This window comes from Puntigrus tetrazona, chromosome 19 (assembly GCF_018831695.1).
Source record: "Puntigrus tetrazona isolate hp1 chromosome 19, ASM1883169v1, whole genome shotgun sequence".
In the NCBI taxonomy this organism is placed as follows: domain Eukaryota; kingdom Metazoa; phylum Chordata; class Actinopteri; order Cypriniformes; family Cyprinidae; genus Puntigrus; species Puntigrus tetrazona.
In genome coordinates, this window is record NC_056717.1 from 6,314,002 (window position 1) to 6,339,420 (window position 25,419).

General features: G+C 39.9%; 1 protein-coding gene across 1 annotated transcript in view; it reads left to right on the top strand.

Moving 5' to 3' along the window:
• Positions 1–25,419, top strand: part of npr1a (natriuretic peptide receptor 1a) — a 77,878-nt gene that overhangs the window by 47,619 nt on the left and 4,840 nt on the right. The window contains exons 6-17 of the mRNA XM_043218022.1: positions 8,690–8,784; positions 8,885–9,020; positions 10,163–10,247; positions 12,450–12,570; positions 12,669–12,743; positions 14,636–14,713; positions 14,899–15,003; positions 16,527–16,598; positions 17,001–17,160; positions 17,235–17,390; positions 24,049–24,217; positions 24,313–24,459. Of these exons, the coding sequence (XP_043073957.1) occupies positions 8,690–8,784; positions 8,885–9,020; positions 10,163–10,247; positions 12,450–12,570; positions 12,669–12,743; positions 14,636–14,713; positions 14,899–15,003; positions 16,527–16,598; positions 17,001–17,160; positions 17,235–17,390; positions 24,049–24,217; positions 24,313–24,459 (1,399 nt within the window). The remainder of the gene's footprint in view (positions 1–8,689; positions 8,785–8,884; positions 9,021–10,162; positions 10,248–12,449; positions 12,571–12,668; positions 12,744–14,635; positions 14,714–14,898; positions 15,004–16,526; positions 16,599–17,000; positions 17,161–17,234; positions 17,391–24,048; positions 24,218–24,312; positions 24,460–25,419) is intronic.

A 25,419-nucleotide genomic window follows, 5' to 3' on the forward strand; every position in this document is an offset into this window, starting at 1 on the left:
TCTTCAATCCACATGGAAGCAAACGGTTTTCCTTTTTGAGCCCAAGCTCATAAACATGTCCACTCTGCATTGTAACATCTCCCCTCCTCAGCGTCCCTTTGGAGTGACTTCTCAGCTTTCCTTTCCTACATCATGGGTTTGCTGAAGTCAAAGAGATCATCTTCCCAGTGTCGTAATCCCTGTAGCCCTACTCCCTGGCCTCTCTCAGATTTCTTCATAAATTAGCGCCATTTGGTGAGCATGTTGAAACCCACATCCCTCCGTATCACCCCCCTCACCGTCCATGAGGACATCCTTTAGCCATCTGCACCAGACTGTCTATTGACATCCTCTTTCTCTCTGGGGCTCATCTTCCCAATCCCGTGTTCTTGTCTCGCCCGGTGTCCCCACGTCACACCCTTCCTCGATCAGGAGAGGCAATTTGATCGGGAGTGAGGCTGTCAATCACTCTCCTCGCGTCTCCATGGCAATTATATTAGCTCGCACCCGCAGCTGAGGCTGGTGCGATGTCACTTCCCCAGATGGACCCTTTCACACAGGAACAGACCCCTCTGTTAGGACCAGCTGTATTTTTCCGCTAACCGTTTCTTTTTCTCCTCTCACTAATGAATATGCTTTACATTACCTGTAGCTTGTGCTTTGTGGGTTTGAGGAGAAAGAAGTAGAAAACCTAATCTTGCTTCATTATTCATATTCTCGCTACTTATTTTTTAATCAATCCCATCAAAAAAAAAACTAAAACATTGCGAACGAAAAGCTGATCATTTTTTTTTCGTTTAAAAACTCCAACTAAATATATTTAAGAGAAAGCATCCAGTAACTGTTAATATGCAAGGTGTTAAGGTTTAAACAGGCAAGATCTGCATATTTATTATTAACTGCTTTGACGCTGACTGGCACTGTTTGGATCTGGAGATGCTGTACTATTTAAGAAGATCTGTAACAGCGCCCCCTACATATAACAGTGAAAACATAGCCAGAAGTATTTGTCATTCGCAGTAAAGTGTTGTAATGTAATGATGGAAAATCTCGTCAACGGTGAGTAAAGAGTTAAAGGAATAGTTCACCCAAAAACTAAAATGCTGTCATGGTAGAAAAAAATTCTGTCATTGGTGACCCAAAACAGCCTGGCTACAAACTTGCTTCGAAAATATCTTCCGCTGTGTTCGGCAGAACAAAGGAATTCTTACACAACTACTTGAGAGTAAATGATGACAGAATAACATTTTTGGGGTGAACTGTTGCTTTAATTGGGTTGATCATCACCTGTTATCACTCATATACAGCAACGTTGCCAATCAAGTTCACATGACGTATAGAAGACTGAAAGGATATAGAGTATCAGTAATCACACAAATGCCTGCATGTGAGTGTGAGAATTCACGAGGCTAAACCATTTATCTGTCTTCACATTAGAAATGAGAAGAAGCACTCACTAGCTCTGAATGTAATTGAGTGTTTATGGAAATTCAGAAAAGTCAGAAATAGTAGAGTATACACACATATCATGGAAACAAACCTTTATTTTGGATGTGATTAATCGTGATTAATTAATCTGACAGCCCTGATATCTGTGGGCTGGGAAGGAAGTTTTGAGCTCTGATAATCCTTGATTTATTCTATTGCGTTTCTAATATTTGTATCAAACCGTGAGCTTTTATTATGAAATATTATGGCCATCTACTGTCCCAGCTGTCCGCGTTTCATTCTCCTCCTCATATTCGCTCTTTTGCTCCAGATTGGGCTCAAGTCTCCAGCTAATCAGCTGCATTCAGCAGTAAATACAGTCCGTTCAGTGGCTATGCTATCCTCATCGACCTGAGCACCAGACCTGCCTTGAGCACCCCTGGCCCATTCGGTGTGAGAAGCTGAAAAAGGAAATCTATTTCCCTCTGAATAGAAATCAGACCACACAGAGAGAAGAAAGATGGGCTAGGGAACATAAAGCAGACTCCTCAGATCCCCCTGTTTAGTTCCTCATTTGATCAATGATATCTTTTTACAACAGTGCATTCAGTGTTAGAGTAGCCTGGACAACGTCCAAATCATTTTTTGTTGAATTATTGTAGGATTTTTTTATATACTGATGAAAATAAGAGAAACTAAATCAAGCAGTGCATTCATTTTCAGCCAGTACAGTATAGAGGTTGATGTTGGCATACAGTGGTAGAAGCTTTCATTGCAGCCAGACCTTTCTCAAAAGCACTATTGATAACAGTTACACACAAAAATGTCGCCATCTTTATTTATAATTCAATCTAGGAGTAGAAGCCGAGCCGTTCTCTATAGGAAACAACTATATTTGACTCAGCAAGGAACATTATCGACAGAGTTTTTTCGCAAGCCAGCGAATGTTATCGACAGTGTGAGGAGCAGTCATGCTGTGAAGTTCTTATAACGGCCAATCAAATCCACTTTATATTGGCTGAGGACTCAAAATCATTCGCTCTTAAACAATTGAGATCTAAAAACGATCTGTCTGCTCATTCTCACAGATTCTCTACCAACCGCCAACCATCAATTCCCACCATGTCTGAGCTCTTGCTTTGTATCGAATACCCAAAAAAAGAGTCAATGTTACTTTGGCTACAAAGTGAGAAAGAAAATACTGAATGCATCTTCCTTACTGGTTTGACGTTGATCCATCTTTTCACGTTCCTCGGTGTGTTTCAGTGATGTGGAAAAAGCAGACGGAATTACAGAATGGAATTCAAGAAATGAATAAAATAAAAGATTGCTTGAAAAAATTCTGACAGAAATACATTGCAGCTCTGTAAGAACAACATTAATATTCGTTTTATTTTTTTAAATAGTACACATATATATCACATTTTCCTCCATTTTATAATTTAAACAGATGTTGCCAGTTTGTTTGCCAAAAAATGTCCAAATACATGTAATTTGTTTGATTTAAATAAATAAATAAATGTTAGTATTTTATACATCTTTTTAATAATAAATACATTAATAATTTTAATAATAAATAAATAATAAATTAATATTAAATTTTAAATATTACATTCCAGAAGAACAAACAACACAGAAATTTCAAGAAAAATGAAAATACAAATCATAAAGCACTATTATCTTTAATCTTATATGATTTTTTTAAATAAAATGTATATGAATTTGTTTAATTACTGATCCTTTTTTATTTGTTATAATTTAATAAGACTATTAAAACCAGAAATATTACAACAGAAAATACAGAATTTGGAAACCTATTCCTGTAAACTTCATGGAGGAAATCACAGCAGGTCCAGTGATGCATTGGTACATTGAATTTGTTTCAACTTTGGCCCCTTTGGTAGCACAGCCTGTTATTACTGGACATGCATTCTTAGTAATAACTGCTTTCAACGTTTTTCACTTTTTTTTATTGCTGCCTAGCAACATTCATGCGGAGGACTTGTGTTTCGAGGTGGATTTCCCATCATGCAGATCACGTGAACGGGACATATTCTGGTCAGGGGAAGAATATAGATTTAGAAATGTTCATGCTTTTTATATGTCTTGATATGAGAAGACCCCACTCGGTCCATTCCCACACCCAAGCAAACCATCTGAATTCGGCCCGCAGTCCCTCTGGTGGTATTATGAAGTTCTTGTATCCTGTGCTGGTAGGATTTTGTTAATGCACATTCAGTGATGGTCCCACATGTTCAAACTTGCACACGTTTGCTGTGTTTCTGATTACCAGGAGAACATTTCATAAAAGGAAACACTTGGTGGTTCTGCTGTGAATGGCTTGCAGTATGAATGTAAAAAAATATTTACTCTTTAAAATTTGTATTTATGTTAAAACAGATACAGCTAAAAAAAAATGTCCTATTAATGCACGAAATGTTCTTTTATTAAGAAAAAACATAAACCGTTTGAGCAACATACTTCCATTTTGACTTTTTATCGTGGCACAGTATTTGGATTTAACACAGATTTATCTCAAATGAGATCACAAAAACTCATGTTTGTTGATTTTTTTCAGTTCATCAATGTTTTTTTTCTCTCTATACACAGAAAGAGCAAGCTGCCAGGCTGGGATTAATTAAAACACTTGGCAGAAAATGTATCAATTTAAGATAAAAGCTCTGAATGTGGGATCGAAAGTCTTGACAACTCTTGGCAACCGCAAGTATAAAAGCTTATGGAGGCCTGTTACGAGATCAAGATCACGAAAATGTCAAATAAAAATGAAATGCTTTCTGGATAAATAATCAACAGAAATGACTGCAGAAATCGTGATAACGATTAAAATACCATTTTTGTTATATTTCCTTTAGCGCTGTCAAACGACTAATCGCATGCAGAATGAATGTTTGGGTTTACGTTACATATGTATGTGCACTATTTATTATGCATGCATAAATACACACACACACAATATATATTTTGATAATATTTACATGTAAATACATTTATATAGTCATATAACATTGAATATTTTACATAAAAATGTAAATATATTAACTAGTGCTTTCAAATATTTACATAATATGTACTATGTACTATGTATATTTATTAGGTATATATACATGCACACACATACTAATATATATATATATACATTTACATTCATTCGTTGGTTTAGCTTGTGCTCTTTTCTCCTGAAAGCAAGCTCCTTGTTTTGTTTTGTTTTTTTTTAGTAACAACAAATCCCGCATGTCATTTCCCTCTTACTTCTTCACCGCTGTTATTTGTAAATACCAAGCTAATTAGAGCTGAAATTAAAGGAAGAAAGCCATGCCAGTCACGGCTGCATCGCTTTTTTTCCTCATGTCTCTTCATGCAAGAGGGAGTCTGTCAAACTATCGCTAACGCTGATGTCTAATTACATAGACACAAGCTCATAAAAAGATGTTTTCCTCTGAAATCAATCTAACTAAAGGGTCTGTTTCAAAGGGTACAAGCTATTTCAGGCTCCAGTAACCACTTTTCTTATTCATTCAATTTGATGCTGCAAAAACAGGTACGCTCCGGCTCAGATATTGAGGAGGGAGGGAACTATGTCCTCGATTGGAGAGACAAACACTCCTGAGCATGCACACATGCACGTACCCCCACTTAACACACACACACACACACACACCATATCGGCAGCCTATTAGTGTGGCTCACATGGAAACTGTGCGGTGTCATGACAGGGATGAAACTCTATGCTGCTAGCTGAACCTAGCTCTCCACTGGGACCTCGGGAGCCCAAATCTCCATTACTGCTGAGAAAGACCTGCATGCATGACATCTGTTTTAATAGCGTCTCTCTAGACACAACACAGCCTTTGAGTCTCTTTATTCAGCATTGATTTCTTCTCGCGGTCTTGTCTGATTCTGTCTTCACTGTGTTTTCCGCACCGCTCTGTTATTATTTCTGCTCCATTAACATGTCTTGCTCATCGCCGCTGCGGTCCGTGTCTGCCTTGTTTCCCACGGTGAGCGGTATTGATCGGTATCAACACGTCGAGGCAGTAAAAATCTTTCTCCACCCCCCTCTGACACCGAAAGCGATACTCCCCGTCTCATCACACACGTTTTTCGGCTTCAGGGGTTGAAAGAATCCGCAGCTTGACAAATACACGTAGTCGTTGCGTAGTCAAAATGAAGTACACCGGGGGAACGCGCCATGGGGTAAAGGTTTTCAGGAATAGCAACTCTCTAAAGAGTCTTATAATTAGAATCAGAGCGTTGCGAATCAGCCAAGCTCTGCAAATTCAGTTATTTTTAAATCAACAGTTCATCCAAAAATCTAACATAGTAATTATTTATTTGCTGTATTTCTAAAATACTGTTACTTTCTTCCAAATCAGCTTCGGTTCTTATTAGGCATCATCAGAAACCCCAAATGCCATGGGTTCTTGCGTGTTTTAATGTGGCGTAATGACACCAAACCTACACCACGGGTGACATTTAATCTGAATTACGGCAGATCTTTTCATTTAGTCAAGTGTTTTTGTTCTGTGAATCTTGACTGACAATTTTTTTTAATTGACTTTAACATGATTTAAGTCATCTCACAACCACCTTGCAGGCTTGCTGAGGTGTTCTAGACGTGTTCGAGCTGTAAATCACATGACACCCTCCCGTCAGCCACAGAAAGCCCTCGCATTGTGGCGGTGGGTTTTGCATGGCTCATGCTATATTTAGGGGTTTTATTGAATCAACGTGCTGTGGTGACAGAGAGTGTCTGAGTGTTAGATACGGTGCAGGATACAGATCTGTGTTCATATTCACAGGGGCTGTTGGGAAGAGGTGAGTTGAGGTGGTAGACCACAGCAGATGGACCAAACACATCAAAGAACATTCAGTGTTCAGTTTATTTTAAACTCATGCGCACACACACACACACGCACGCACACACACACGCGCGCGCACGCACACACGCACGCGCAAACACACACACACACACAATTTGCATTTCTGAAGATAAAACATTCCTTCCGAAAAGCCTTCTAGATCTAATTATTAATATAGATACCATTTTCTGATTCGGCTAAAATCTCACAATATTTTTTTTTTCAGAATTCAGATTTTTCTTTGTTTACGTATCACAATGTTACACTTTTCTCAGAACTCGGTTTACATCTCATAGTTTCAGCTTTTTCTTTCGATTCTGTTTACATTCTACAATTCTGACTTCGTTATTATTATTTTTTTTTTACAAAATTCTGAAATTTACATTTCACAATTCTGCCTTTTTTCACATTTGCACATTTTTCTTCGCATGTGCATCTGGTCTGGTCAGGTGTATAAAAATATGAGAAAAATAGTCTGAATTGTGAAACTCTCAGTTCTGAGAAATCTGAATCACAGTCATAAAAATAAGCTGCTTGAAAGGTTCTTCACAGCCATGCCACAGAAGAACCATTCTTTATTCCACAAAGAACCATTTAGTCAAAGATTCTTTTGAAAAGCATCTCTTTCTTACCTTTTTATAATCTAAAGAACCTTCTTTCACCACAAAGAAACAGAAAGGTTCTTCAGATGTTAAAGGTTTTTTATGGAACCATTAAGTTCTTTTATGGCATTGTGAAGCACTTTTATATAATGACATAAAAGTCAGAATTGGAAGAAATAAGGAAAAAAGTCAAAATTGTGGGTTAAAAATCACAGTTACCTTTTTTCATATTTTTATTTCACGGCGGAAATAAGCTTTCATAGTCTAATGCTCTAAAGCAAGTTCAAAACAGTTTTACCATAAAAGTTTTAAGCCATTTGTTAGTTGCTGTTTTTTTTTTTTTTTTTTTGCCATGAGAGTCTGGCCATGGCCTGTTAAATCACAGCCTATTGAATGTCTCTGCATGGGTTAGCAGAACTCAGGTGTTCTAGGCTCGGTGCCAGGCATCAGAAAAGTGCAGTCAGGTTGTGGGCATTATTGCTGAGTGCCGGGAAAGAGTCACATTGCTGGCAAGAAGCTTAGTGTGCTTGCTCAGTGCTTACTGCATCAATGATGGGAAAATCTACTGGATAAATGAGGTGTGATTATCTTTTAGCCTCGTTTCCCCTGTGTGGTTTGGCCAAGGCCAGGTGCTGTGCATCTGCTGCCCGCTGCCTTAGCTTTGTGTTCATCCATCAATGATATTTAAACTGCTACATGATGAATGATTAATGATGTGCCGGCGCAAATTAGACCCAATGCTCAATACAACGCTCGTGAAAATGTGGTGTGCTAAACTGTATTGATTTTATGCTATAAATTGTATTGAAATATGACATGCAATACAAAATACAAAAATAGCCTATAATGTTAATAAAATTAAACGCCAATTAAGTGTATGTGGAGTATATTTTAATAACTATGATTCAGATTTACTGAAAGCTTGCACCAGCAGAAATCATCTTTTTTTGTACTGTCAGGATTTAGTAAAGACGCGCAGGGAAAAGTAAGCTAAGACTCACTTGTTTTTGTGGGAGGAGAGTATTAAAATGAATCATGCAGCATGATTGTTGGTTGATATGTAAATTATATTTTGGGTCTGCGTTCTTTAATCTGCGCATTGTTTATTAAATATGTTTCTTAGTACACTATATATATATATATAGTGTGTGTGTATATATATATATATATATATATATATATATATATATATATATATATATATATATATATATATATATATATATATATAATATAAAACTTCTTTCAAATGAACACAGTCTGTGATTTTTATCAATTTATTCTGGCTCTTCTAAGCTTGGGGATAATGCTCATTACTCTAAAGCTCCACAAATCACATATACAGTATACATCGTAAAACTAACCTTTATTCCTCTGGGGGGTTAACATGTGTCTTCTGAAGCAGTTCGATGCGTTTTTGTAACAAAAATTATAACTCTTGATTTCCAGCAACGGCTTGGGAATGAGTACATCATGGGGTCATTTTCATTTTTGTGTGAATTATTTCTTTAAAAGGTATACTTTGTACACATTTAAAATCTTTATATTATAAGAATATTTTGTCATGCTTTAAAGAAGTACACTTATTTCGATGTGTTTCCTAACATACTAAAGCACATGTAAAACATTTGTAAAACACTACCTTTTCCCGCCATTTTAGAGACTTCCACGATACATGCACAACCTTTCTCCATTCAGCATCTGTGCGTTTTCTACCGAACGGCGCAAAATGCATTGCACAGCCTGAAACACCCACTTATATGAGACTCTGATCTAATGTTTGTTTTCTAATCTTGATAGGGGTTACCGGACTCGTTCAGCTGGATGAGAATGGCGATCGGGAGATCGACTTTGCTCTATGGGACATGACCGACACGGATACTGGAGTTTATCAGGTACAGAGGCCTACGTCTGATCATATACCTCTGTACTTTTAAAATACTTACTGACTAAAGCCACCTCACCGCTGCTGAAACGATGGGCTGTATGTCCTAGATTGTGTCCGTGTATAATGGCAGTCAGAAGCAGATGATTCCAGAGCCAGGGATGAAGGTGTACTGGCTGAAGGGAAGTCCGCCTCCAGATATCCCTCTGTGTGGCTTCAAAAACGACAACCCTGCCTGCCTGGCAAGTGAGTGCAGCCCTATATAACTCATGCAATAATAGACCCGTATGAAAAGACACCAGACTCCACTATACACAGCCAAAATCGTGTTCCCAAACGTATTTTATAATAAATTAAACTTAAATCAATGTTTCACGTCCTGGCGTTAATAAATAGCCATGCAAAAAGCAAGACATTAAACAATCAGCCATTTCACTTTAGCACTCTTGTATTTTAATATTGTTGGGATTTATTATGTGACGGTTATTATCTGACTGAGTCTACATTACTCTTAATTTTTTAAATACATTAAGTATACGTTTGCATGCATCGTATTTAGTAGTATAAAGTTCTCTCATTACAATCGAGTGTGAAGTAGAATCAGTATTTCCTGAAATGGGGATTTTAGTGATGAGATGCAAAAATGCGTGTGTGTAAGCAGGATGAGACTCGTGGAGTTAATGATTAACGTGATGATTAAATCAAGGCATGCTTCGTGTTGTTGTAGTGTAGTTCTGTAACGTTACTTAATTAAATTTAGGTTAATAACAGATCCAAAAAATAGCACACAGCAGTTGATCCTTATAGTGAGAGCGTGTGAAACACCCGTCGCCTGAAAAAGATCCTCAAAGAGCCCACTGCCAGGCGAGAGTAAGAAAAGACATATCTGACAAATGAGTTATTCCTGACGTGCAGAACCATTTTTAACTTCACTTTTGATAAACATGCTCGTGTTTTCAGATCCGTCTGTACACCAGACACCAGCTCTGTTAGAGCATGAATATTTATATAATGTTAAGAAAATTAACAGGAGAGAAATTAAGAGCCAAAGTGCTTGGAGTAAATTCTATAGTACATTTTACTACAATATTAGTAAATTAAATAAATGATCAGTGCTAATTAAGCGCATATTAATGCCTGTATATAAGGCCCCCATATGCTTCATACTGAAATTACGTCTTTTCTCTTTTCTGTCTTTTCTCTAAATGAAAAATTGACTTGCATTTGGGTTTTAAATCCGATTTCCAAAGCTGTGGAAGAGAAAGAAAGAGAAGTGGTCAGAATAAAATAATACGTATGAAACGGTTTCGGCAGCTCTTACCGATGTCTGTGTGAACTGCTATGAAATTCAGACGTGTAGAGATTGTGTTCTTGCTTTTGTTCCTCAGAGACGGTCACCATGCACCAGATGATCTCCATAGTGGTGTGCTTCATTTTTATCATCATCGTAACGGTCACGGTCTTCATATACAGGTCAGTTGAAACCTGTGCAGACGAACACGATGTCTATACTGAGAGCGAGCGACGAGACATGACAAAACTAGAGCGCTTTAATCAAGCTTTCTTGAATATAACATGAGCGTTCTCGTTGTGTCGCGTCACTGGCCTGCGGTGTAGACATGATGTAACACTACATGTCAGGTGTGCAAATTTTTGAGCTTTGGGCGATCTGGGTCTGATATTATATCTCTGTCTGTCTTTCTTTCTGCCTTTCTCCTCTTCTATCTGTTCCTGATGTTTAATTAGGGAACTTACTGCCAGACCACGACAGAGAAAGATATAGCTCCTCAGTCTACGTCTCCGTGACTTCATCACTTTATACCATATGTGACCTGTATCCAGTGACAATGACATGCATATGATTTCTATTAAGTTCATTCCGAGATTTGCAGCCAAAGACGGCTTTGCTTTATTTAAAAAACTGATGATGTCGATCCTATAATATTGATTGTATTTTCATTTTAATTGCACTTATTCTTCATAATAGTTGCATGAGATTATTATTTGAACATTTCATTTCATTTAAAAGTAATAAATAACAATTTTTTTAGTGCTACACACATTTCTATCTTTCATTGCTAGCATTTTGAATATGATGCTTTTAGCTCAGGGAGACTTGCATGTGTTGCTGTCATATAGTTACAAACATTACTCATACATTATAATATATTTGGACAGTCAGAGAGCCCCGTTCAGCCTCCCCCTGAAAGATTTAGACATTTAAAGGCAGTTTAGAATAAATTTTTCTCATTTTAACAAGGTTTAAAACAAAGACGTTCCCTTTTGACGTTGTTTCAAAGCCCTGCCACTAGGGATACTTATTCAAAACTGCACAAACGACTGAAGTTATTCATGTGTTATGAACAATTTATACCTGAATATCCGTGCCGTGGCAAATTTCTCGAGGTGACCAACTGAAAGGGAATGATATCCACTGACGCAGGATATCAAGAGATTTCATTATGATTCCTAGGACATATAGTAGCGCCTGACAGAGTGTGTTTTGTCATTCTGAAGCATAGACGCAGATGTTATATCAATCAAGTAGAATATTTCATCCTTGCAAATAGCTCTCATTCACATTAAGGCTGAAAAACACGGTCTAATGGCAATTTGTGGCAATCAACTGTATGTTACGGCTATGCTTTTATTCTGAAAATCATATTTAATCGTGTCGTAACGGTAATCGTACGTAATCGCCATCTTGTAAAATAGTTATTTTTTCCTGTGTGATCAGGCTGGGCTGGAGAGGCCTGCTTATATCTTGTGCTCTGATGATCTCCTGTTTCTATGATTTCATCTGCCTCTTTTTAATGAATGCCAGACTGTCCAGCGGATCACTGTAGTATTGCTCTGGCAGATGCTGGTGCTCAATTTCAAATGGCTAAACATTCAACTGCAATGTACACATTTACTATATATTATAATTAAAGGGTCTGTGAAATGTCTCGACGGATGTTTCTTTCCTGTGCATAAGTAAATGGTTCGTACCACAAATTTTTAAAGATTTATCGTAACTTTCTGACAAATTAATACAGTTTAAACATAAATACTATTACTTTAATACAGAGGGACATGTAGTATTATGTGTATCAACATGTGACACCATTGACAGAGAAATGGAAAAGTTTGTTTATTTCTAATATTCTCCAATTATTTAGTGAGGGCTTGTGGGAAATGAGAGTGAAAATGAGCTTATTAAATTGATTATATAATATTTCATGGTAAGTTGCACATGTTGATTGGCGAATTCATTTTTTTAGATGGAAACCCAAAAATTGTAGAGTAACTCAACTGTGTACAGACAATGAGATTGTTTGCTGTGCTCAAATTATTTCTTGAAATATCTGCATGCTTCAGTTATTATTTGATAATATAATGCAAATGCTATTAATAAAATTACATTTTTAGTTCTTTTCCTCTGAAGGACGTTTTTATCTGTACATGTGCAACTCGAAAGCTGTTTCACGGTGCTGAGAGTGATGCACATATTGATTTGTATTATTTAACATTTATGCCAAATCAATGTTGTTCTCCTTTTCATTAATTAAACTGTTTCATCTGATGTTTTTCCCAGTTGCATCCCGTCTCTCATTGTCCCTCTCCTCTGCTTATTTTTGCTCTTCTTTCCTTCTCTCTCTGTCTTTTTCTCTGTCCGTCACTCGGCGACGTCAGGAAGCTGAAGCTGGAGAACGAGTTGACCGCTCAGCTGTGGCGTGTACATTGGGAAGACATTCAGATGAGTAACATGGAGAAGGTGCTGCGCAGAGCCTGCAGCAAACTCACCATGTCATTGGTAAAACACACACACACACATACACACCCTGTCGTTTCCAATAGCTTCCTATAGTTTGAGTAAAGCTGCTCATGTCTTATTCATCTCTCCACACGCAGAGAGGCTCAAACTACGGCTCACTGCTGACCATGGAGGGAAACTTCCAGATCTACGCCAAAACCGGCTATTGCAAGGTATTAAAGGCATAGTTAAGATCCCTAAAGTTGCAAATACTGACGTTTCAAAACCAAAGAGATATTTTATAAAAGTTATGACTCGTCCACGGCTCGTTTAAACACGCCCACGCTTTTCTACGTCACAGAGTGGGTTTATTTTAATGTTATGCAAAGAACGAAGGCGAAGCCATTATCCTTGCTGTTGTGTTGCTGCCAGCGCCATGTTCTGGAGACACTTTGTTTCACTGTGTAAGTGAAACTACTTTCTTTGTGCCTCCAAAAGAAGACTAGAAATCAGTGGTTCAGTTGTTTTTACGACACTCTTCCAGAACAGTTCAACACAAATATCAGGAGTGTGTTCAGCACAATTAAAGAGAACTGATTCCTGAACCTGTGCTGACTGTACATAGAGACCATAGACTGTTAAAAAGATGGACGCCGCGTCTCCCCATCCTTCCAATATAGGAAATTGAAGCCAAATCAACTCAGTATGGCCGCTGCCATCTTGAGTAAGTTTTGAGGCACTTCTGACTCACAACCTTTAAGTTGCATTACGTTTTCTTATTAAAAGAACCTGCTGCTTACTATTCAAACACAAGTTTTGAGCAGTGGAGGGTAGAGCTTGTTGTTTGTCTTTTGTCTGAGCACAAATGCAGACATGGTGTTATGTTTGCAGTTTCAGGAGCTACAGTTTTCGTTTGCGTCAATTCTGCCATCTTACAAAGAAGAAAACAAGAGCATGCATGCGCATGAATTAACCTAATTGACATCAGTTTTGGCCTTCAATGCGAAAACATTATTTCTGTTCCTGCATTTCAGCACAGATAAATCACCACTGAACAGCTTTTTCCCTCAGGCCATATTCCACTTGAATAATGTAAGATAATAAGATAATAATAATAAGATCATTTTTATATTTTTATTACCATATAGGTTTAACATTATTTTTTCGTTTGTTGTCTATTCTGTTTATTATTAGCGTCATTCTAATACTTTTAAATAATATGCTTGTATGTACATTCTCTGCTGAATTTCTTGTGTTTTTATGTGTGTATAAACGCACTTGACAATAAAGCTCTTTCTGATTCGGACATTTAAAACGTATTTTGAGGTCTACAGGCAAAAAAATGGTAGCTACAGTATAAAAGCTCGATATGGCAATAGGCTATATATATAAAACTGTAAAATTGAGTTAAACATGTATATAATGGAAAGCAATTATTTATTTTTGATAATTATTACTTCACTTAGGTTTTCATAACTGCTTGTTAGTTCCCATTTCTTTTCTTTTTTTACATTTTTCCTAATAGTATTTAAACATCTAAAATAACTTTAATTTGCACTTTTTGTATATTGTTGCGAAGCGCAGCATTCCAGCTTTGTGAATATTCCTAGAGCATTCTTGATGACATGAGACCAGTGAACCCGTGAATTAATAATTTTCAAAACAAAACGATCGCGCTGACTGGTCTGCTAAGCCCCGCCCACTCCCAGGTCTGTTTTGTTTCATTTAAGTGCTGCGGGTCGTGTTATTCTATTGCAGGCTCTGTGCCGTTTTGAACATAAACAAACAACAAATCCTGCCTAGCAACAGAAGAGTCAAATAATAGAAGGGTTCATCTTTGGGTCTCCTGTAATTCCACCGGCGTGCCCAGGCTAATGGGCCCATTCTTCAACGGATGAGCTATAGTTCCTCTCCAATTAAGCAGAACCCCTCAGGATGAGCGCTATTCATGTCCACATGTCATCATTTCCCCCATTAATTAAGATGGTGCTTAATTAACGCATTATGTTGCTCTTAAACGATGGGCCGGTTTTTTTTTTACCCGTCTCCAAAGACCTCCAGCTTTTTGCCAAGTCCACGATAGCAATCAGGGTGAAACTAATGTCCATTGATGCCTCTTTTCCAGGGAAACATAATAGCCATTAAGTATGTCAACAAGAAACGCATCGAGCTCACCAGGAAAGTGCTGTTTGAACTCAAACATGTAAGTGTGCGTCCATGCCGTTTTGTGCTTTTTACCCGGTGCCTTAATTAAGTTTATATGATGTCCTGGGAGATATTAATAGCCGGGGACTGATGGAAAAAAAGAGGGACTAAACAGCTCTCTCTCTCTCTCTCTCTCTTTGTCCTCTGCTCGTCTCTCCTCTTTTCCCCTTTCTCCTACAATAGATGCGTGATGTACAGAATGAACACTTGACGCGTTTTATCGGTGCTTGTATTGACCCACCCAACATCTGCATCCTCACAGAGTACTGCCCTCGAGGAAGTTTACAGGTGACTCACACAGAGCGCTGCTCACAGTTACTGCACCTACAGCTCATGTATTCATAGACCGCTCGTGTTTATGCAACACTTTTTGTTTCTCCGAGCAGGCCCCGGTAATAAGGATTCAGATTTTGACTTGCCTTGCCAACCCTTTTTTACTGCATGACTAAATAAACAAACAAACATAAACATAAATACTTCTTCTACCTTCTAATTAGACAACATCTTCTGACATGAATAATAATGCTGCCTTCTAAGATATCTTCTTCTAAGGCAACGCCGCATATATTTTTGACCGATAGGACAAACACAGAATGCACTGTGATTAGCTCAGAGCAATGTACAAGTAAAGGTATTTATAATATTAATATTTATATATTAATATTTTCAATTAGCTAATTATATATATATATATATATATATATATATATATATATATATAATTTTACCATATTAATCATATAATATTATATGCTATTATACAGTTTTATTAACTGTAGTACTTGTTCAGCTTAACACAGATTTGAATAGATTTAGTTAAGCAAAAACTGGCTTAATGTTGCTCTGTTCCCTTGTTCCTTTTCCCACCTTGTTAGTTTCCTTAGTAAATGATTAGCTCCTCCACCTTGTTGCCTTTGGACTGAATGAGCCTGTGAGATCGTAGTTTCCTGGAGGGCACTTTAAGGGTCCACAAAAACCAAGACTGGGGAACATAGACTGAAATAATAACATAAAGAAAAGAAAAGAGCGTATTTGCATCACCTCTGGGCAGCTACTTCAGACATCCAAGACCAAGTCCTATCTACATGAAAGGGAGAACCCCGAAATCACCAAAACTGCTTTATGAGCTTACAAACAGCTTACATTTCAAATCAGCCACAAAGTATTAAATTAAATGGTCTAATAACATTATGGTCAAACACATTTTCAGTGCAGACCAGTCAATGCTCGTGTACTAGAACATCGAGCGGCTCCTGTAATTACGTCACAAATAAGTGATTAGCGCTTTTATTCTGGAGGCAGGACTGTTTTAAAAGCAGTTTTTATTTAGATATCTACCAATAAAAACTAAGGTTAGGGCTAGGGTTTATGCATCATTTTTTTAATGTAAAGTTAGAAAACTCGCTCCAATAAAGTAATTTGATTACACCTGATGTCATAATTCCGACTTCCCGGCTCATAAAGGTGAACTTTGTAGGAGGACTACTACTAGAAGACTTTTCCCCAAGGAGTAATGCTTCTGGTTGATCCAGTGTTGCTGTGTCAGATCGCTCCAATGAACAGCGATGTGTTGAAAGCACCAATGTCAATTTACAAATGGTTTCTTAGAGTTGTCTCTGCACATTTAAGCTGGGATAAGAAATATTTTAACAAGAAAATGATACCCCTTAGCTATGAAAACTGAAAAGATGATAACACATAACTGACAGGAAGATGTGGGGGAATATAATTAATATCCATCAAGCCTTTTCTCCATATGAACTCTCCACACGGTGTGTGTGTGTGTGTGTGTGTGTGTGTGTGACCTGTAGGACCTCATGGAGAGCGAAGGAATCACGCTGGACTGGATGTTTCGCTATTCTCTAATCAATGACATTGTTAAGGTGAGCGTTTCACTTCAGAGACTCTTTTGCTCTTAATCTCAGGAGGAGAAGGTAAGGGAAAGATGTCTTGCTGTTTTAATGATGCTTGCAAAGAGCACTAAAATATAAACCTTTCACATCAAACTGCCTTGATTTTTTTTTTTTTTTTTTTTTTTTTTTTTAAATATAATTCTCGGTTAAATTGAGGCTCGCTCCTGTGAGACATTTTATTGGGGAGGTTTTGAGACGTGTGTAATTTGAAACGGTTCATGAGGATGTCAGTTCCCTGACGAGCAAATTATGACTCCAGAAAGCATATTACGGTTGGAAAAGAGTCTGTAATTAATATTTTCATGGTGTATCGGTAAACATGATGGATGCTCTCAGACGTCTTTGTAAGGCTGTCATCTTTTCACCACTCAGGGAATGGCGTTCCTCCACAACAGCGTTATTGTCTCCCATGGCAACCTGAAGTCTTCCAACTGTGTGGTGGACAGTCGCTTCGTGCTGAAGATCACCGATTACGGCCTGGAAAGTTTCCACAAGGAGAACAACCTGGACGACGTGCACGCTTTCTATGCACGTGAGTACCGTGGCAACGCGTAGATATCAGACCGCACGCGTGTGAAGACGTAACATCCATGTTTGCATTCGCAGGCAAGCTGTGGACAGCCCCCGAGCTTCTCCGTGCCGACAGCCCACCTGCGTGTGGGACACAGAAGGGGGACGTCTACAGCTTTGGCATCATCCTGCAGGAGCTCGCCCTGCTGAAGGGCGTCTTCTACCTGGAAGGCCCTTGTATCAGCCCTAAAGGTCAGAGGTCGCACAATGCTCTGAAGGTGTAATCAAAGTATTTCTGGACAAGACCTATTCATTTATTTAAACATTTAATTGAAAATTTACACAGAGTGATGTTAATATACTTCTTAAGTGATGAAATTGTTTTTAATATCTGAATTGAAATTCATGGGGATTTTTTGTGCTGCAGCTGCCCAAAAGTTGAATAGTTTTAATGAATTAATATATAAGTAAAAATAAAAATAAATGAATAAATACACAGTAATCTAAATTTGTCACGAATGAGCGGTCTGAGGCGTGCGGATCCATGTGCAGGCTTTTATTAAACAAAGGCATGGTCATAACAGGCAGGCGTCAAACAGGGCTAACAGATATATAGGAGGCGAGGCAATAACGAAATCCAGAGACAGGCAGAAGGTCAGGTCAGGCGGCAAACGATCAGAGAATCAGAGAACAGACAGGGTCAAAACCAGAAACTATAATCCACGAACGATCTAACTATGAGACAGGCGAAACAATGCAACCTGCAGGTGAGTGGCTTGCTGCAGTCTTTATAGTCCAGGAACAGGAAGTTAACGCAGAGGGAGTGGATGCAGATCACCCAGAGGTCAGGGCTCCCTCTGCTGGCTTGGTGACATAGCCCCCCTCCTAGGAGCGACTCCTGGCGCTCCACAAAACAAAACATAACTGTGAGCTTGGGAGGGGGTTCCGGGAGGGAGTCAGCAAACTGAGACCAGGGAGGAAGAGACGGTGGGAGGAGCCAGGGTGAAGACGGGAGGAGTCCGGAGCGGGAGGCGATCCAGAACCAAGCCATGATGGTCAGTGGTGGAGCCGACGGAGGGAGGAGCCATGGAGAGGTAACGGTCATCAACCCCATGGAGCCGACCGACGGCGGCGGAGCAGGTGGTCGGGGAGACTGAGGCGGAGAGCCGAAGAGCCAGGGTGACACAGCGGCTCGGGGAAGGCGGCCATCTTGGGCAGCGGCTCGGGGAAGGCAGCCATCTTGGGAATAAATGCAGTGTCTTCTTCCTCCATAATACCCAACGTGAGAGCTGACCCCACAGTCACTAAACCAAACTCAATAAAGTGTGCAAGTGATTCACGTGGACCCTCTTGAACAAGTTGTGTTTTGAGTGGCTGATTTATTCCTCGTGAAAAAATTCAATTAGCAAACAGTCCGGTAAATCAGAGAAGTAAGCCAGGTCCAGAAATTCCTGAGTATAATCCTCAAGTGATCGGGTGCCCTGCTTGAGGGTTAGCAAAGACATTGCAAGGTGCATACCTGGCCATGGTTCGGTGAAAAGCCGCTGGATCCTGGTGTGAGGTTGCATTCTGTCACGAATGAGCGGTCTGAGGCGTGCGGATCCATGTGCAGGCTTTTATTAAACAAAGGCATGGTCATAACAGGCAGGCGTCAAACAGGGCTAACAGATATATAGGAGGCGAGGCAATAACGAAATCCAGAGACAGGCAGAAGGTCAGGTCAGGCGGCAAACGATCAGAGAATCAGAGAACAGACAGGGTCAAAACCAGAAACTATAATCCACGAACGATCTAACTATGAGACAGGCGAAAACAATGCAACCTGCAGGTGAGTGGCTTGCTGCAGTCTTTATAGTCCAGGAACAGGAAGTTAACGCAGAGGGAGTGGATGCAGATCACCCAGAGGTCAGGGCTCCTCTGCTGGCTTGGTGACATAGCCCCCTCCTAGGAGCAACTCCTGGCGCTCCACAAAACAAAACATAACTGTGAGCTTGGGAGGGGGTTCCGGGAGGAGTCAGCAAACTGAGACCAGGGAGGAAGAGACGGTGGGAGGAGCCAGGGTGAAGACGGGAGGAGTCCGGAGCGGGAGGCGATCCAGAACCAAGCCATGATGGTCAGTGGTGGAGCCGACGGAGGGAGGAGCCATGGAGAGGTAACGGTCATCAACCCCATGGAGCCGACCGACGGCGGCGGAGCAGGTGGTCGGGAGACTGAGGCGGAGAGCCGAAGAGCCAGGGTGACAGCGGCTCGGGGGAAGGCGGCCATCTTGGGCAGCGGCTCGGGGAAGGCAGCCATCTTGGGAATAAATGCAGTGTCTTCTTCCTCCATAATACCCAACGTGAGAGCTGACCCCACAGTCACTAAACCAAACTCAATAAAGTGTGCAAGTGATTCACGTGGACCCTCTTGAACAAGTTGTGTTTTGAGTGGCTGATTTATTCCTCTCGTGAAAAAATTCAATTAGCAAACAGTCCGGTAAATCAGAGAAGTAAGCCAGGTCCAGAAATTCCTGAGTATAATCCTCAAGTGATCGGGTGCCCTGCTTGAGGGTTAGCAAAGACATTGCAAGGTGCATACCTGGCCATGGTTCGGGTGAAAAGCCGCTGGATCCTGGTGTGAGGTTGCATTCTGTCACGAATGAGCGGTCTGAGGCGTGCGGATCCATGTGCAGGCTTTTATTAAACAAAGGCATGGTCATAACAGGCAGGCGCCAAACAGGGCTAACAGATATATAGGAGGCGAGGCAATAACGAAATCCAGAGACAGGCAGAAGGTCAGGTCAGGCGGCAAACGATCAGAGAATCAGAGAACAGACAGGGTCAAAACCAGAAACTATAATCCACGAACGATCTAACTATGAGACAGGCGAAACAATGCAACCTGCAGGTGAGTGGCTTGCTGCAGTCTTTATGGTCCAGGAACAGGAAGTTAACGCAGAGGGAGTGGATGCAGATCACCCAGAGGTCAGGGCTCCCTCTGCTGGCTTGGTGACATAGCCCCCCTCCTAGGAGCGACTCCTGGCGCTCCACAAAACAAAACATAACTGTGAGCTTGGGAGGGGGTTCCGGGAGGGAGTCAGCAAACTGAGACCAGGGAGGAAGAGACGGTGGGAGGAGCCAGGGTGAAGACGGGAGGAGTCCGGAGCGGGAGGCGATCCAGAACCAAGCCATGATGGTCAGTGGTGGAGCCGACGGAGGGAGGAGCCATGGAGAGGTAACGGTCATCAACCCCATGGAGCCGACCGACGGCGGCGGAGCAGGTGGTCGGGGAGACTGAGGCGGAGAGCCGAAGAGCCAGGGTGACACAGCGGCTCGGGGAAGGCGGCCATCTTGGGCAGCGGCTCGGGGAAGGCAGCCATCTTGGGAATAAATGCAGTGTCTTCTTCCTCCATAATACCCAACGTGAGAGCTGACCCCACAGTCACTAAACCAAACTCAATAAAGTGTGCAAGTGATTCACGTGGACCCTCTTGAACAAGTTGTGTTTTGAGTGGCTGATTTATTCCCTCGTGAAAAAATTCAATTAGCAAACAGTCCGGTAAATCAGAGAAGTAAGCCAGGTCCAGAAATTCCTGAGTATAATCCTCAAGTGATCGGGTGCCCTGCTTGAGGGTTAGCAAAGACATTGCAAGGTGCATACCTGGCCATGGTTCGGGTGAAAAGCCGCTGGATCCTGGTGTGAGGTTGCATTCTGTCACGAATGAGCGGTCTGAGGCGTGCGGATCCATGTGCAGGCTTTTATTAAACAAAGGCATGGTCATAACAGGCAGGCGTCAAACAGGGCTAACAGATATATAGGAGGCGAGGCAATAACGAAATCCAGAGACAGGCAGAAGGTCAGGTCAGGCGGCAAACGATCAGAGAATCAGAGAACAGACAGGGTCAAAACCAGAAACTATAATCCACGAACGATCTAACTATGAGACAGGCGAAACAATGCAACCTGCAGGTGAGTGGCTTGCTGCAGTCTTTATAGTCCAGGAACAGGAAGTTAACGCAGAGGGAGTGGATGCAGATCACCCAGAGGTCAGGGCTCCCTCTGCTGGCTTGGTGACAAAATTGTATCTAACATTAAACTAACCTGTGTTGTTTTAATGATATTTCTATATTATTTTTAAATTCGCTTTTGCTATTGTAATTTTCCTTTTAATTTTAGTCATTTTGTTAGATTTGCTTTTGTATTTTATTTATTTTTATATACATTTATTTATTTTTTATTTCAGTTTTAGTCATTTTAATAATTCAATATTAACATATTTCACTTTCCAATGCAAGTTTAAATGTTTTTTTTCTGACAATTATATTTGATTTCAGTTTAACAGCTTTATTAATTTTGTTAAAATATTGTTTGTTTTTAATAAATTTGTAGTTATCAATAACAACACTGTAATCAGTGTTAGATTGCAGTTCTATATATTTGATACCTTTAAGGAGATACTATGCACCTTTTGGGGTAAATAGGGTACAGAGATGTGTTTTTGTGTTTTTTTTCTGAGAGTGTATTGTCTTGTTTATCATTTAGCGCTGGGTTTGACGTTACTGATTTCATTGTTTCTCGCTTGTTTAATAGCAAATTGCAGTAGAAGTACACAAAAGAAATTGTTGTATTTGGGTGAACACCATATCTTTTAGCAACAGTCTTTGAAAGATGTTGCTTACTACTTGATCCCTAGAGAATCATAAAAAAGGTGATAAGTTTTTGAGCATATGAATATTTCAGCATAACACACTGATGAGAATGGTTAACTCATTATGCAGGTGAGAGTGCTTTCTCGTTTAGCGCTTTGATGTGAATCAAAACAACATTAAATAAAACGTGTTGATAAGATACAGATTATGCAGTGAATTACACCGATAGCACTGGTTTGCTTTCTGTGTCACCTGATTACGTTCACCTCACCTCCCTCTTGCTTAGCCACTTTGAAGGCACGATTAAAACTGTTTCATTTGTCAAAGCATTAGCAACAGTGTATAATAATAATAATAATAATAATAATATAATAATAACAGTGTAATAATCTTTGCATGCTTAAAATGGCATTATATTCAACCAAATGGCATTTATATCACGTACTATATAGATTCCACATAAAGAAATTTCTTAGGTGTTAAATGAAACACCAGCCTATTAAAACAATGGTTCACCTAAACATCTACTCGCCCTCAGACCATCCAAGATGTAGATGAGTTTGTTTCTTCATCAGAACAGATTTGGAGAAATACAGCATTGCACTTTCTCACGCTTTCTTCTTTTGCTCACCATGGCATCCTCAGCAGTGAATGGGTGCCGTCAGAGTGAGAGTCCAAACGGCTGATAAAAACATCTCAATGATCCACAAGTAATCCAGTTCATCAGCGAAACATCATCAATGCGTTTCATCTTTAAACCACTGACTGGAGTCATGTGGATTATTGTCTTTACTCTCGTTCTGACGGCACCCATTCACAGCAGAGGATCCATTGGTGAGCGAGTGAGGTAATGCTACATTCCTCCGAATGCTTTCGGATGAAGAAACAAACTCATTTATGTCTTGGATGGCCTGAGGTGTCAGTACATTTTGTAGATTAGCTATTTCTTCTAAATTGAAAGTAAAAATCTCTGAAGTTGGTTCTGAGAAAAGTAGCATTGATACAAAGCACTGCAAGAGCATTCGGGCATTTTTAAGTGGTCCAGTGCTTTTTTTTGTATACATACACAAATACAACAAATATACCGGTTATAAATCATGCTGCATATAAACCTTTAGAAGTATTCTTTGTTTGTGCAAAGTGTCCTGGTAACTTTCAGCCGAGACAGAGTTACTGTCTCTGTTACTTTCTTTATTTTGTGTGCTTTGGGCGGGAAATTCTTAGTTTTGCTCTGTAGTACGTTCTGAGTCTTATTTACATTCTGTCGCTGTCAGCATTGCTTATGTACGCGTCGTGGAGTCAAACACACACTCAGTGAACGTTACCAGTCAGTGTAAATATATCACCACACGCATACCAGCGGCCGCATTAAAAAAAGACAACTAAACATGAACGACGTGTCTGGAGCACAAAGGGAGTCAAAGACAGCAGTGAGAAAATGCCATTAACTGTCAGAGCAACAGTACTATACTGGTTACTCCGACCCATAATCAACATTTTGTCATTAATCACTTACCCCGTGTCCTTCCAAACCCGTGAAAGCTTTGTTTGTCTTCGGAACACATTTAAAGCTATTTAGGATAAAAACCAGGCTTTTTGACCGCCTAGAAAAGTATGAAGTACATATTCAAAAGCATAGCAGAACTTATTATTATATATGCACTGTATCGCCAAAAGTATTCGCTCACCCATCCTAATCAGAATCAGGTGTCCCAATCGCTTCCATGGACACAGGTGTATAAAATCAAGCCCCTAGGCCCTACAAACGTCTGTGAAAGGATGGCTCGCTCTCAGGAGCTCGCTCAATTCCAGCATGGAACTGGGACAGGACGCCACCTGCGCAACAAATCCGGTCGTGAGATTTCCTCGCTCCTAAATATTCCACAGTCAACCGTCAGCCGTATTATAAGAACCATCCAATCACGTTTCAGAGCCAGCTAAAAGACTGAGAGATGAAGATATAGGGAATGAATGTTGTATTTTCCCGAGCGCAGAGAGGTGTTGATTGGAACAGAAAGGTCATGAAAAGTCAGCTTTGTATCATCCTCACTTCCAAGGGATTGCTGTGAAGACGTTTGTTGAGTCCAAGGTCTTCTCAAAACCTGTGAATGACACGTTTATCTCTTTTTTTCCTCACACCAGTGGGGAGTCCGACCGCTGCTTTTCAGTCAAATTTGCCACGCTAATTCTACGTGCTAATTTGTGTGTTAGAGAGCAGTGTAACGCGCTGTCTGGAGAACGTTCAGTCTCATGTGTGTACCCTCTCTGTCGTCGTGATTCAGAGATCGTGGAGCGCGTGGTGGAGGGCCGCTGGCCGTACTTGCGTCCGCTGCTGTGTCCTCAGAGCCACAGTGATGAGTTGGGACAGCTGATGCAGCGCTGCTGGTCAGAAGACGTCAACGAGAGGCCCGACTTCAACCAGATTAAAGTTCTGCTCCGCAAGAACAACCGGTACCTGACACACTGATACACCCAAGAGCACAAATGACAAAAGAACTCTTTTCACAACTCTCGTCTCGGCCTCATCTTCTCTGTTTTGTCTTCAGGGGTTATGGTTCTAACATCCTGGATAACCTCCTGTCCCGCATGGAGCAGTATGCCAATAACCTGGAGGAGCTGGTGGAGGAGAGGACGCAGGCGTACCACGAGGAGAAGCGGAAAGCCGAAGCTCTGCTCTATCAGATCCTCCCTCAGTGAGTCTGACTTGTGCGAGATATGAGCTCAGATTTTTCTTTCTCGCAATTTTCGTAATTAATTAAAACACGGCTCTAGTTTGGCATCGCAAATATTGACTTTTTTTTCTCGCAGTTCCCAGAATTGCAAGATATAAACTGAAAATTGTGGGGAAATATTGGAATAATGGTGCACTTGAAGTTTTGCCAAATGATTAATCGTGATTAATCGCATCCAAAACATATCCCACATGAGTGTGTGTATTTATTATGTAAATGCACACACATGCTGGTATATATTTAAGAATAATGTTACGTTTATATATTAAATATATGTATATATGATTTTAATGAAATAGTAAATAATCGCATGTAAATCAGTCATTCTTGAGAAGTGGGACAAAATAGTGTGCAAAGTTTGTGTTCAGACAAATTAAATTACATATATTACATTTTGTTGGCGGTGACAAAAACACGAATTTGTGGTGATTTTAAATATCGAATGCACTGGATCAATTATTTACTGTATTAAAACAAACAGCAAAAATTAAGTATGTTATTGTAGAGATATTGAGATATTATAAGAGTGTTGCTTTTCATAAAACAAAGTCATTAAAAAACATTTTTATTCATTTGAAAGCATGTGAATGATTGAACCCAATAAGTGTAATAGATTTTGTATAATAATGGCAAAATTAAATTGAAGGTGATAATTGTGTTAAATACTTTATTATTATTATTAATCCCACATAACATGTAAAATTGAAAATATTTTTATTTTCAAACCTAACAGCAGCTGCACTGGACCTGTTTTGTCTCAAGAATGACTGAAATACATGTAAATATTTTCAAAATATAGGCTGTATTTTTCATGAATGCCACAATAGTGTGCATAAGAGACTAGTTTCAAAATCAGTATTTTACCAACCCCAAACTTTTTTGATTGTTTGAAAACAACCGAGGCTCCATAAGTGTGCTTGA